Below are 13,433 nucleotides of genomic sequence, written 5' to 3'. Positions count from 1 at the left end.
AGCCACTTTTCCACTTGCTTATTTCCTGATTATGCCGAGGCCTATCTACTTTCTTCCATCCATGTTATTATAACTTATTCTCACCCTAAAGTATTGATCTGAAAACCCTTTGCTGTGTATTATCAAACCCCTATAGAATATAGAAGTAGAAAACACAAGGTCTAGAAACTTTTGAAACAAAAGAATTGCCTCACAAATATCATAGATGGTAATATAATAAATGGTCTTAAATTTGTTACTTGTCTAGTAACATCTAACTGGTTGCTATGCATTAACAAATGCAGTTAAACTTAAGACTCATTAGTACATAACCCAGGTATGTCGCCATGTAATTGTTTATGCAACTTTACACTAGAAGAACAAAAAGAACATTATTGTACAATAATAGTAATAATAGTATCAATTTACCTTTCCTTTTCACCCTCCTAGCTGCAGAATTGTTTAGCAATCATTTAGAGAAAGGACATTCCAACCTGAAGCATGTCCCATGAGCAATAAAAGCTAAATTGCTTTATTATTCTGCTGGAACACCTTAAAGGTGTTGCCTTGTGTTGCTAGGTTATTTCTCGGCAAAGTATGCATATTGTTGCCAAAATCCTCTCCATGCTGCATTAACAATTAGCAGAGTCAATAAATAGTATAAAAAAAGAAAGAGGATCCTAGCAGTAAATAACTGTAAATTAACTTTTACCTGGGTTGTGGTTGTCTTTTATGGATTTGACCCAAAACATGCTGTGTAACCGCAACCCTATTAAAAGGTCATCTATAGTTACAGGATTTACTGCAGGAATTTTCCTTATTTCTTTGCTATTCATTGGCTGTGCTACTTGGTAGTAAATGAAGTACTGTAGAATGATTAAGGGGTAGTTTATTGCTATAATCCACTCAGTTGTGGCTGGATTTGGTGATAAAGTTGATAGGAGAAACACTAACCTGCTGGGTGTCAAGTTCTGTTTCTACCACATGTTCACAAACCACACCAACCATCCTAAAACAAAAGGAATCTGTTGTCTATTCTAAAGCTGGCCATACACGTGGCGATCTCACGATGTTTCGTACGACCGTCGGTCGCACGAAACATCGTCAGATCCGCCACACACCATTCAGGGCTGAATCGGCAGGTAAGGAGGTAGAAACAATAGGATTTCTACCTCCTTCTGCCGATTCAGCTCTGAAGGGAGAATTTTGGTCAGGCGCCTTCTATGGCGCCCGATCAACATTTTCTAACTTGGCCGATCGGCGAGCCGACCGATTTCAGCAGCTTCCTGCGATATCGGTCGGCTCGCTGACATGCCATACACGCACCGATTATCGTACGAAACGAGGTTTCGTACGATAATATCGGTGCGTGTATGGCCACCTTAACAGTCTTGCCACTGACACCTATGTTACTGTTTGATATAACAATAATCATAGAAATGCACAATTGTGCAATCCTAAGAATTTGTACTTAAGTGAAAGGACTAAGTTTATGACCATGGAATGGTTTAATAATTGCATATTTTAATTGTAACCCTTTATTACAAAAGATCTGTTGCACAGAAGAAAGAGCTATTAGTTTACTTTAGGGATTCACCAAATCTGGATTCAGCCAAGATTCGGCCTTTTCAGCATGATTCAAATTCAGCATGATCCGAATCCATGCCTCTGGCCAAACAGAATCCAAATGATTAAAATCACGTCACATAAACACAGAGGTTGAAAATTAATTTTTTATAACACGCTTTGTGTGTGATTGCCTTCCTTATCCTATGCAAATTAGGGTTCTAATTTAGTTCAGTATTCGGCCGAATACTTCCCAAAGGATTCTGGGTTTGGCCAGACCCTAAAATAGTGGATTCGGTGTATCCCTAGTTTACTTATTAGTTCATCAACTATGAATGATTCTATGGAGCTAACCTGTACTAAAACAATTCAACTGTGGCAATAGATTTTTTTCTGATCTCTGCTAATGAGCATCTCTCCAAGCTTTTAGAAGGCAAGTAGTCTGCTATTGTAAATGTTTATGTCTTTATGTCTTAGGAACGTCGCCCCTTCTTTGTTGAGGAAAAAGTGCCGTGGCCCAAGATGTGCCATACTTTAAATATGAAATTTGTGTCTGAAGTGGGTACAAAGCAAGAGCTGCAAGAAGAACACTTTGTTTTTCTTGCCCAAAAGATCTTCAATGACAACAGCTTAAGTGACAACAAAGACCGCATGGTTTCATGGACTCAGTTCAATAAGGTAAGGAGACCTTGATGAGCCATGTGTTATTCTAGTATGTGAGAGTACCATCGTGCTTGCTTAGTAATGGATCCTGACAGTTATTTCAGTTCTTTTAGCAATATACTCCACTAAGCAATATTGCATGTGAGGTTCAAGTAGAGTGTTTATTCCTCATTAAATTGTTGGGGTTTGTACATACAACCAATCATTTTTTTTTAGTATACTTGACTTTTAGAAGATTTTTCATCCTTTTTTTTACTTTTTTAAAGGAGCCTCTTCGGGAAAGGAACTTTACATTTTGGCAGTGGTTTGATGGTGTTGTGGATCTCACCAAAAAGTGTTTAAAAGATTACTGGTCTGACAGGTGAGATAAATGTGAAAAGTATATCTTATGTTTGCTACCCTAGGGGCCATGCATTGGCTGTAAGGCTAGGGTCTCAGAATCATAATTAAAGTATTTATCCCTTGTTCCTTTTGTCCCATATTTCACACTTACTAGTACTGCATAAATAGTCTTTTTCCTCACATTTCTTAACACATCCCCAATCTTTGGGCTGCTGTAAGTGTAGCAGCTCTCTGTGTTTCTTCCTGAAAGTCAGTGTATGAATAAAGAGATGACAAAATCCGAGCTACCGTAGCATGCTATTCTATGTGACTCTTTTTTATGCTTCAGGTTAATTATGGGCTTTATCAGCAAGCAGTATGTTCACAATATACTAAGTACTCAGCCTGATGGAACCTTCCTCCTGCGTTTCAGTGACTCAGAGATTGGTGGCATCACCATAGCACATATTTTAAAGAGAGAGGATGGTGAGTTTTCCTGAAAACAAAGAATGTTACAGTTCCGCATATACAATATTACAAACCAAAACATCCCCAAGTGTAATTTTTGTGTCATCTTTAATGGCTATTTAATTGTTCCTAGACAAAAAAATAATTTTGGATTGTAAGCACTTACCTGATACCCTGAAGCAGTGCTCCTGTTAGCAGAAACCTGCACCAGCCCAGGGTAATTCTGGAGGAGAACCCCGGTGCGATCCTCCTCTTGCTTTATCTTTCTTTGTGTGGGTCCCTATGCGCAGTAGAGTAAAAAGCTGAACTTTAAGAAAAAAGTCGACTTCTTCATTCTACTGCATGTTCTCCTGCCCGCACCCCAAGGAAAGAAGATCCCCCACTGGGGATCAGCTTCTACAGAATTACTCCAGACTGGTGCAGTCTTCTGCTAACAAAAGAACCAGCCTGGGGTATCAGGTTAGTGATTACAATCACTGGGGGTGCCTAACATTTGGCAACCCCCAGTGATTATTCCTTTTCTCTCTCCTTTAAAATAAATCTTCCTTTATTGGATTACTGTGTTCAACTGCAAAATCCACTTCCGCTCTTTTTGAAGGATTCATTTATCCCAATTCCTTCACACCCTGGATGGGTTACTCAATCAATCCCCAAACAGTGCATTATTAAGGGGTCAAATTTTACCGAGTACTACATGCCTATAAAGTGTACACACTGCTAGTATTTTATGCAGTTCTTTACATCACTATATTTATTTTGCTGTTTTTAAGGTTCTGCTCAGATCCAGAATATCCAGCCATTCACTGCTAAAGATCTGAATATCCTTTCTCTTGGTGACCGTGTCAGAGATCTAAAACAGCTAAAATATTTGTACAGTAATAAACCCAAAGATGATGTCTTTGGAAGACACTACTCAAGTATGTAATCCTTTATAGTGTTTCTTGTTAGTGAGTGTATTGTTAGTAGGATAAACCTATTACTTGTTGCATTCTTTTCATGCTTAGCATTGACCTGGTGCATTTGTGTTTAATGCTGCTTTTCCTCCAAGATTATGATAATTATGGGGGAAAAAAAGGGACAAAACTTGCTCAAAGATAATAACTAGCAACTAACAAAATATTTACTAATTACAGTAGAAACACAAAGTGCAGACTGGTTGCTAGGGATTGCTGTGCCCCTCTTATAATATATCCCCTAAATATATTTCTCTTACAGTATAATACTGTTAAGATTTTTTTTTTAATGTTAGCAATAGTTCCCATAATTTATTACAAGTAGGTAGAGAATGTATTTATCCTCTTGTCTAATGTAACAAAACCTCTTTAAATGGCAGTGGCATTAAACTGTAGCTGTTTGTTGCTGAGGTGGGAATGGCATGTGGGATGTTGCAGTTCAGCAGAGTCTAAAGCTTACTCTAATGATTAATGCAAGATTATGGACAACCTGATATTATTGTGCTGACACTGATGATTACAGAGAAATAAAACATCCTAAGCCATCCAACATTCCATCATAAACAATGCCTCCCTTCCGTCTACTAAAAAATACAAAGGAGGTTTTGGGAGCACAAGAATAATGGAAGTGCAATTGCCCTGGTCAAAATTGCCTCAGAGAAAAATCAGTGCTCATCCCCTGCCCTAACTAGTAGTTTTATCTGTGCTAGTGAATACATTTTCATAAACAGGAAGGTTTGGTTACACAAAACACAGAAAGAAATTGCCAGCGCTCGGTCTAGCCCACGCTGTAGCATTGACGTTAGGAAGGTTTAGTTAGAATAACTAGGTGATTATAAGCCACAATACTGCCCATTGTAAACCCCATATGGTGGCCTTAACTATCTACTTGTGGCCATGTTTTTCATTAGCTGGCACCTCCAAGCTTTGTTGGATAATCTGCCAAAGTCTCTCACAGGCAGATGCTCTCCTGTTGTAGTTGTTGTGTTGTAATGAAGATGAGAGATCTTTAAGACCAAAGCCCGATTTTATAGACACAAGACCAACAGGTTCATAGTGCAAGAGGAGTTTGGTCTGTCTTCCATCTCTTTCTTCTCCTGTGGGAATAAATCAAGCATGTCGGTGAAGCTGCTGTCAGGTTACTGTTACAGCAGACTGCATTGTGAATTGCCTTCAGCTGAAAGAGAATCCAGTCCTTCGATTCACTACAGCTATGGCCAGCACTGCTACATTTCCAGATCCACTAAATTGCTATTGCTTCTTCATATTGCTGTCTGAACCAGCCTGTTCAGAGGATAAGTTCCATGTAAGCATAAGGACACATGGAAGCGATAAAGATCTTTGTGTGGAACAGTGTAATATATATGGTGATGGTGTGTGGTGAGTTTGTACAGGTAAGGGATCTGTTATCTGGAAACTTGTTATCCAGATAGCTCCAAATTACAGGAAGGCCAGCTCCCAAAGACTCCATTTTAATAAAGTAATTCAAATTTTTGAAAATGATTTCCTTTTTCCCTGTAAAAATAAAACAGTAGCTTCTACTTGATCCCAGTTAAGACACAATTTATCCTTATTGGAGGCAAAACAATCCTACTGGGTTTATTAAGTGTTCAAATGACCTTTTAATAGACTTGGCATGGAGATACAAATTACAGACATTATCTGGAAAACCCCAGGTCCTGAGCATTCTGGATAACAGGTCCCATACCTGTATTTGTGGTATTTTAGTACATTCACAACTACGGCTCTCTACACAGTGTGCTAAGCAAATCATTTACTTTGCAGTTTAGATCTGTTTTACAAATTTCAACTTTGCTGCATTAACCTCCTTATTTACTTAGAAAAAACATCAAAAACGCCAGATGGATACACCCCAACACTGATAACATTAAAGGTTGCTGGCGGGTAGGTATTCACTGATGTCTGAATATATGTATCAGATTTGAATAATGTTACCCAAATGTCAAATCCTCCACAGATATGACTGAGCAACAAGCCAAACCTAAATCTTCATTTATATAATAAATTATGTTCTCAAAAATCTGTTGTAATCTGAATAAAAATGATTGTCCTCAGCCAAGCAATATACATTCTAAAGGATCCAAATTCACAATTAGTTCATGACACATTGAAAGCAAAATAAGTAAAAAAATTTGCGGCAAATTAATTATCAAATAAAACAATTGCTGGAATTTGGAAGGAAAAGCAGTTGTACGCCTTCTTGTGGCAAAACAAAATAAGATATCTCACCATGAACCTTGACTTTCTCTATCCCATTATGCAGAAAAAATATATTCAAACAAACCAAAAAAGGTAAGGGGTCATTTATGACCACAAGCACAGTTGCGCTCCTACACTTTTCCCCACAGTGACTTGTGCACCAACCAATTCTTTGTACTTTGTAAATAAAGCTGGCCATACACGCACCGATACTATCGTACGAAACCTCGTTTCGTACGATATTTGGTGCATGTATGGCATGTCGGCGAGTCGACCGATATAGCAGGAAGCTGCTGATATCGGACGACTCGCCGATCGGCCAGGTTAGAAAATTTTGATCGGGCGCCATAGAAGGCGCCTGACCAAAATCTGCCGTCAGGGCTGAATCGGCAGAAGGAGGTAGAAATCCTATTGTTTCTACCTCCTTATCTGCTGTTTCAGCCCTGACGGTGTGTGGCGGATCTGACGATGTCAGATCTCCACGTGTATGGCCAGCTTTACATGGCAAATGTACTCACTACTCACAGTAATCAGTAATCACAGTGCACTGCACTTGCAGATGTCTCAAGAGCCTATGAGATGAAATGGCATAAGGGCGATTGCACTGTGCCTGGGGCAATTGTGTCTGACTGCCAAAATTAATGGGACTGCATTTTGTATTTTGTCACTAATCCAGTGCTTGTCATGCAAGTGGCGTCTGCACCCAAATCTTTAGTTGCAAGTGCAGCAGCACTTAAATTAGAAAGGAAGGCATGAAAGACCAAGCAGTGCGCAAAAACATTTATATGGAAGTGCCTTTAATGAATAGGGTTTAATGTGCAACTCACTGCAGGAGAAAAGTGCAGGAGCGTTAGTGTTCTTGCGATCATAAAAAAAGCCCTATAATGTCTTGGAGAGGGTCACTGAGGAATGGTGTATTCAAATTGGCAGGAAATCAAATATTTCTTTATGGAAACACTATGTTCATTTATGCTACACCCATTGGTTGCTTTTAAGCTTTATGTCTACTCAGGTGTTGATCAGGTATCTTTCTTTACTCTTACAGGGACACAGCCAACCCAGCTAACCCACAGCTCAGTAAGGAACCAACATGGCCAGTAATGTCTAGTATGTCACCACCACCACCACCACTGCCAAGACAGTAAGGGACAGAGAGAAAAGTTACCCCAGTTTCTATGTCTGTTTCCAGTGCTGTGTGTTACCAATTTATTTACAGGCATCTACTCTAACAATAGCACATTGTTTCAATTTCCTCTGCCATTCTACATTATCCATTATTCATTTCAATGCTTAAGGTCTTCCTGTCCCCTTATAGGAATGGCATAATTTTAAAATTATGGGGACATTTCCTAAGAAGATGATGAAAGCAAGTAACTCTGAGTGCGGTATAAATGTGTTGCATATTTACAAAATATAAGGGTGCTGGATAAAAAATTCTATGCTCAGTAAAAGTAAAAGTGCAAAGGACATGCTCAATCAGGGCCACCATGTGGGCTGCACGTAGTGCAAGGTAGGGGTGGGTGGGGAGGATGCCTACTTGCCTTTGTCCATCTGTTTCTCACTAATACAGTGCTGACCAACACAGTCAATGCTGGGAAAGCAAATGCCTGTGGCTATTTGCACACATCAGAATACAAAAGGCCTATTGCTTTTCCATTTCCCCCTGTATCCTTGCTATATTGCTGATGCATTGAGTGATATTATTGCTTGTAAATGTCTCAATATATTCTTAGCTCTCAGAAATTGTACCTAGGAATACAAGATGAACTGATTACCAGAGCAGATTAATCTATCAAAAATGCTTGGAACCTGGGTTTGGATACGGTGTTTGCTATAAGCGGATCACCGTTATTTTAAGTCTACCAAAAAAAAAAAATTTAATATTAAATACACCCAGCAGGACTGTATTGCCACCAGTGTGGCAGGCAGCTTAGTTACCATTAAGAACAGGGTACTAATTTCTTTTTACAGAGAAAGGTGAAACCATATATATTCGGAATTATTATTTGCTTAAAACTCCAGTCTGGAGTTTCCTGCATCTAGGGTTAACGAGAATTCCTACCTGTACTCCTGTGATGGTGCCTTCAGTACATGCCCTGTTGGTAGGGGTGCTGAGCCCTGTAGCAGCTTCTGATATTTACTGTCTGTATTTCTCTAACATGCATTTATTTTTAGGCCACCTATGTTTCTTCCGCAAGTTGAAGACCCTTCTACTTTTCTACAGAACTTCCCATTAGCCCAACAAGGACACATGTCTAATGTGTAAGTTAACCGTGATTTCTTAATAAATGTAGTAAATAACATTTATTACAGTAATCATTGTGCTGCCTTTCACAAATATGTATCTGTATAAGTATCGTTCTCTAACAAGGGTTGTGCTGGTCCTTCCCTATGTTATGTCTCAATTATTAAAGGGGTTGTTCACCTTTAAGTTACCTTCTAGTATTTAATAGAATGGCCAGATCATATCAACTTTTTATTTGGTCTTCATTTTGTATTTTTTATTGTTTTACAATTATTTTCTTTCCTCTTTTGACTTTGATTCCAGCTTCCAAAAATGATTGCACTTTGGGGCTACATTTTCATTGTTACTTTTTTATTACTTATCTTTCTATTCAGACCCACTCCTGTTCATATTCCAGTTACTCATTCAAACCACCGTCTGGTTGCTAGGGTTATTTGGACCCTAGCAACCATAGAGCTGCTAAGATTCCAAACTGGAGAGCTGCTGAATAAAAAGCTAAATGATTAAAATAAACACAAATATAAAAAAATGAAGACCATCTGCAAATTATGGTGACTATGCAAAAACATGACCAGATTTAACCTCCAGCTTGGCAAAGCCCTCTCAGCATCGCCAACAGATTTTGGCTACTGAAGTGTTTGCAACAACAGAAAAGAAGCCATACAGTTTGGCCAACTGCCCAATTATGAGCTAAAATGACTGTTACAGGTTATCACATTGTATTTCAAGTCAGAAATTGTATTTTTCAAGAAAGAACAATAGATCATTCACTATAGCCTTATAACTTATATAACAATGGATTTGAAAGAAAAGAGAAGGCCTTCTCACTTCTTGCTTTGATATTTCAGGTTGCCTTATCCTGAGGGGTGCGATCCAGGATTGCAGTGGTCTGGGCAGAACTTCATTCCTCCAGTGCAACCGCAACCCTTTGCCCACCAAGAAATTTTCCGGAATATCAACCTAAATACAAATGAGTAAGTGATCTAGCTAACATTCCCCTTATTTGTTTCCTTTGCAGGAGGCTAGCAGTAGGAAATGGTTTTGCTTCCCTTTTAGACACATGGTAGCTAGGAATGTTGGCCTCTGCTAGGGCTGTGACACATGGGGAGATAAGTCGCTGAGCGACAAACCTCCCTTGTAGCGGGCAACTAATCTCCCCGAAATGCCATACCACCGGCTAGAATGTAAATTGCCAGTGGGATGGCATACGCGGAGCCGCGATTTGGCAAAGTCACAGAAGTTTCCTCTCAAGGCAAATTCAGCGACTTTGGCAAATCCCCATGTCACAGCCCTTAGTGTTATAATGGCCCTAGTATCCATGTATAATATGCAACCTACTGTTTTCCTGCAACCTACAGTTTTCCTGTTGGAATACCTATGCCATAGAACTTTAACTGCTACAAACATTGCAACAATCGGAGGCTTTAATTGGTCAGTACAGAGATCAACAATAACCTTATTGAGTAAGTGCCCATTTTTAAATCTCTGGCTTGGAGACAAGTTTTGGAAGCACAGAGACACAGTTTTATTCCAAGCAGAACCTCCTGCAGGCCAGCAACCCACATGGGGCTACCAAATAGCCAATCACAGCCCTTACTTGGCATCACCCAAAGAACTTTTTTCATGATTGTGTGGCTCCCCAACACTTCTAACATCTAAATGGGGCTCCCAATAAAAAAATGTAGACTGTCCTATTCCTTGTAACTTTGTAGTTGGCCTTCATTATTTATATGTTAATGGTTTTTAATTATATGCCTTCTTTTTCTGTCTCTTTCCAGCTTTTAAATGGGGGTCGCTAACTCCAGCAGCCACAAAACTATTGCTCTGTGAGGCTACATTTTTAAAAGTTTTTCATTAATTTCTTTCTATTTAGTCCTTCACCTCTTCATATTCCAGTATCTCATTAAAACCACCACCTGGTTGCTAGGGTAAATAAGACCATAGCAATCAGAAAGTTGCTGAAATACCAAACGTAATGTCCACCAAACACAAAGCTAAATATATGAATAACCACAAAAAAAAGACTGATACTGTCTTGATTTTTATGGGGTACTTTTTATTTCTAAATTACACTGTTTGAATTCACTCTACCATTTAAAATGTTATTCTTGAACCAACAAATGTATTTTTTAGTTGTAATATTGGCATGTAAGCTCCATCTCAGTGCATTGTGCCTGAGCTTTCAGAAGTAGCCAGTGCTAAACATGCACTCCCATGTAACTAGAGGAGTCCCAAGCTGGACTTGGATTTCTTACTATTGAGTGCTATTCTGATACCTACTGGGAGCTGCTATCTTGCTCCCTTCCCATTGTTATGCTGATCGGCTGCTGGAAGGGCGGTGATATCACTCCAACTTGCAGCTCAGCAGTAAAGTGTGACTGAAGTTTATCAGAGCACAGGTCACATGGCTGTGGCACCCCACCTATGCTCGTTCCGGCCCTACTCCCAGCAGTTAGGTGGTTTGAGAAACAGGGGTTTGTAGCTAAAAATTGCTGAAGATTAGACAACATTGACTTCAGAGAGATGAACACCATTACAGCAAATTATGAGAGGCTTATACATGTTGGATATTGACTTTTCATTAAAGTGATTTTTAGTTATTTAGCTTCTATTCAGCAACTCTCCAGCTTGGTATTTTAGCAGCTATCTGGTTGCTAGGTTTGAATGGTTTGAATGAAAGACTAGAATATGAAAAGGAGAGGGTCTAATAGGAAAAAAATTAACATTAAAACTGTATCCTCACAGAGCAATAGTATTTAGCTGTCGGGGTCAGTGACCATCATTTGAAAGCTGGAAAGAGGCAGAAGAAGAAGGCAAAAAATAATAAATAATGAAGACCACTTTTGGACTACGTATGTTTTGCTGTATATTTCTTATCCCTGTACCTCTCCTCTGACTTACGAATGCTTTCTGTCTTGTGATGGTAGTATCAACATGATTGAAGAACTGCAAACCATGGAGGATGCCTTAACGGGGGATTTCAGTTCATCCCATGTGCTGGGCCCAATGAGCATAGCACACAATACAGAACCCAACTGGATGGAGTGAAAGCAAATAGCCGGACTTACTGCAATTATGTCTCTCCCCATATACAGTACATAAAAAAACAATAAGCTCTTTCTGTATTAAATAGACGATGGCTTCTGTGAATGTTGATTTCTAAGTGCAAACCAACACCTTACCACTTATAACTGCTTACAAAATGTGGCTCTTGTTTGAATAACTTTCCCTTTTTGATAAAAAGATGATATTTAGCATTATGGCAAAGTGATTCAGCTGGGAAGAGGTTAGTTTTAGGAATGCAGGAATATGAATTCAAACCCACGTGAATCAGCCTACATCTTGATCTGCAGCTTTCTGGCAAAGACTAGGCTGGGCTTCACAGCATCTGGTGTTGTGCGTGGGCAGCAATAAGCAGGGTGGTTTGCAGGGCTGACCTTTCCTGTGTGTGTGTAGGCAGCACTCCCAAACACTGAATTCCTTTTGCAGAGAGCTAGGGGCTGGGGATTTCTGAGTGCCTGCCTCAGTGCCATTTAATAGTATTTAATGGTTTTATAGTTCAAATGCACCTTAAGACTCTCCCTTTTGCAAATTGATCCGAATCATTCAGTTACAATAACTTTATTACTGGAATATCTATCACTATGCCACTCAGAACAATTGCATTGTACAGGCGTTTGGCCATTATGCTCAAGTATTGATTTTCTGTACTCCCCGTTCTACCGCTGCCAAGCCAAAAAGGAAAAAGTGAAATGAGGAGCACTGAGGCACCCCCAGGCTTTCAAGCATGCTTTTATTTCCATTCGGGTGAGCAGACCCAACTATGCTGGAGAATATCAAGATGAAAGGAGCTTGATGTAGTGGATTGGAAAATCTTGAACAGACCTGCAAGTTTATATTTGGAAGAATAATTTGCCCTTTGAATCTGGAGAAAGTAAAGTTGTTGGCTGCATCTGTAGATGTCTGGCATAGCACCACTTCTATAATCATTAATCCATCATAACTCAGCTAAGGAAATATAAGGAACTGCTTCTGTGAACAACCTATTAATAAGCAAAGTAGTAACAAGAGCTAGTGTTTGCTTGGCCTAAAGGAGTGGAACCAGAATATACAGACTGCACATGAGAAGGGAAACCACCGAGATTTATATTACTTTGATATTCAAGATTATTCTACCTTTATTATAAGAGCAGATGTATTGTAAAATTGAAACATGTATATCACAGTCATTTATTAAATCTTGTATTATTTGTCTTGGGTTTCAAATGATTTTGATGCCAAAAGCCATGCCTGCAAATATTTGTTTAGCAGCATACAGATGCCAGGGATTCAAATCCAGTAGTAACAAGGGGAATTCAAAGTGCCCTAAAGGCATTTACATACAATATCCACGTAGCGCTACTGAAAATTTGGCACTAGTACTGCATGTAAGTGAGGCCTAATCCTCATTTGTATGAAAAGCAGAGGGAATCCTGGAAAATCCTGTTTTGCGCCTAAAGTTTTCATTTTCATGAAATACCCTATAGACTAATGGGGTTATGTAATAAAAGACACTAAGGGGCACATTTACTAATCCACGAACGGGCAAAAGCGTCCGAATGCGTTTTTTTCGTAATGATCGGTATTTTTGCGTTTTTTTTCATCGCCGCCGTGATTGTATTTACTGGTCATCTGTTAAAATGCAAACATCTTATTGGCTGCTATTGGTTACTGCTTCTGGGCAAATGTAGTGCTTTTCTTTACATATGGGGGTAAAGCTCATCTCATGGGGGATACTTTTATTGTGGAGACACTTCCCTGGTTCTATAATACATATGCTGATCAGAACACAGTACATATGTTGACTAGATCTGTTATCCAACAAAAAAAACATATTGGAACAAGCTCTTGAATACAGGAATGCCAATTCTCAGTGTTCTCTTTAAATAAACTATTTTTTGTTTTTTCCATGAAATAATTCCACAGTACCATTTAGTTAAGCTACTATATGTGTGTGTTGATGGAAAAACAATCCTTTT

General features: G+C 39.1%; 1 protein-coding gene across 1 annotated transcript in view; it reads left to right on the top strand.

The window, feature by feature from the left end:
* The window catches only part of stat6 (signal transducer and activator of transcription 6), a 73,153-nt gene extending 60,484 nt beyond the window's left edge, over nucleotides 1-12,669 (top strand). Inside the window, exons 12-20 of the mRNA XM_002939709.4 lie at nucleotides 2,023-2,223; nucleotides 2,475-2,569; nucleotides 2,879-3,015; nucleotides 3,768-3,914; nucleotides 5,792-5,855; nucleotides 7,216-7,311; nucleotides 8,346-8,432; nucleotides 9,264-9,389; nucleotides 11,343-12,669. Coding sequence (XP_002939755.1) covers nucleotides 2,023-2,223; nucleotides 2,475-2,569; nucleotides 2,879-3,015; nucleotides 3,768-3,914; nucleotides 5,792-5,855; nucleotides 7,216-7,311; nucleotides 8,346-8,432; nucleotides 9,264-9,389; nucleotides 11,343-11,463 — 1,074 coding nt within the window. The 3' untranslated portion in view covers nucleotides 11,464-12,669. The remainder of the gene's footprint in view (nucleotides 1-2,022; nucleotides 2,224-2,474; nucleotides 2,570-2,878; nucleotides 3,016-3,767; nucleotides 3,915-5,791; nucleotides 5,856-7,215; nucleotides 7,312-8,345; nucleotides 8,433-9,263; nucleotides 9,390-11,342) is intronic.
* The last annotated feature ends 764 nt before the right edge of the window (nucleotides 12,670-13,433 follow it).

The sequence above is a fragment of the Xenopus tropicalis genome, chromosome 2, assembly GCF_000004195.4.
Source record: "Xenopus tropicalis strain Nigerian chromosome 2, UCB_Xtro_10.0, whole genome shotgun sequence".
Lineage (NCBI taxonomy): Eukaryota > Metazoa > Chordata > Amphibia > Anura > Pipidae > Xenopus > Xenopus tropicalis.
Note: the sequence above shows the minus strand (reverse complement) of the source record. Positions and strands in the feature narration are given on the sequence as shown.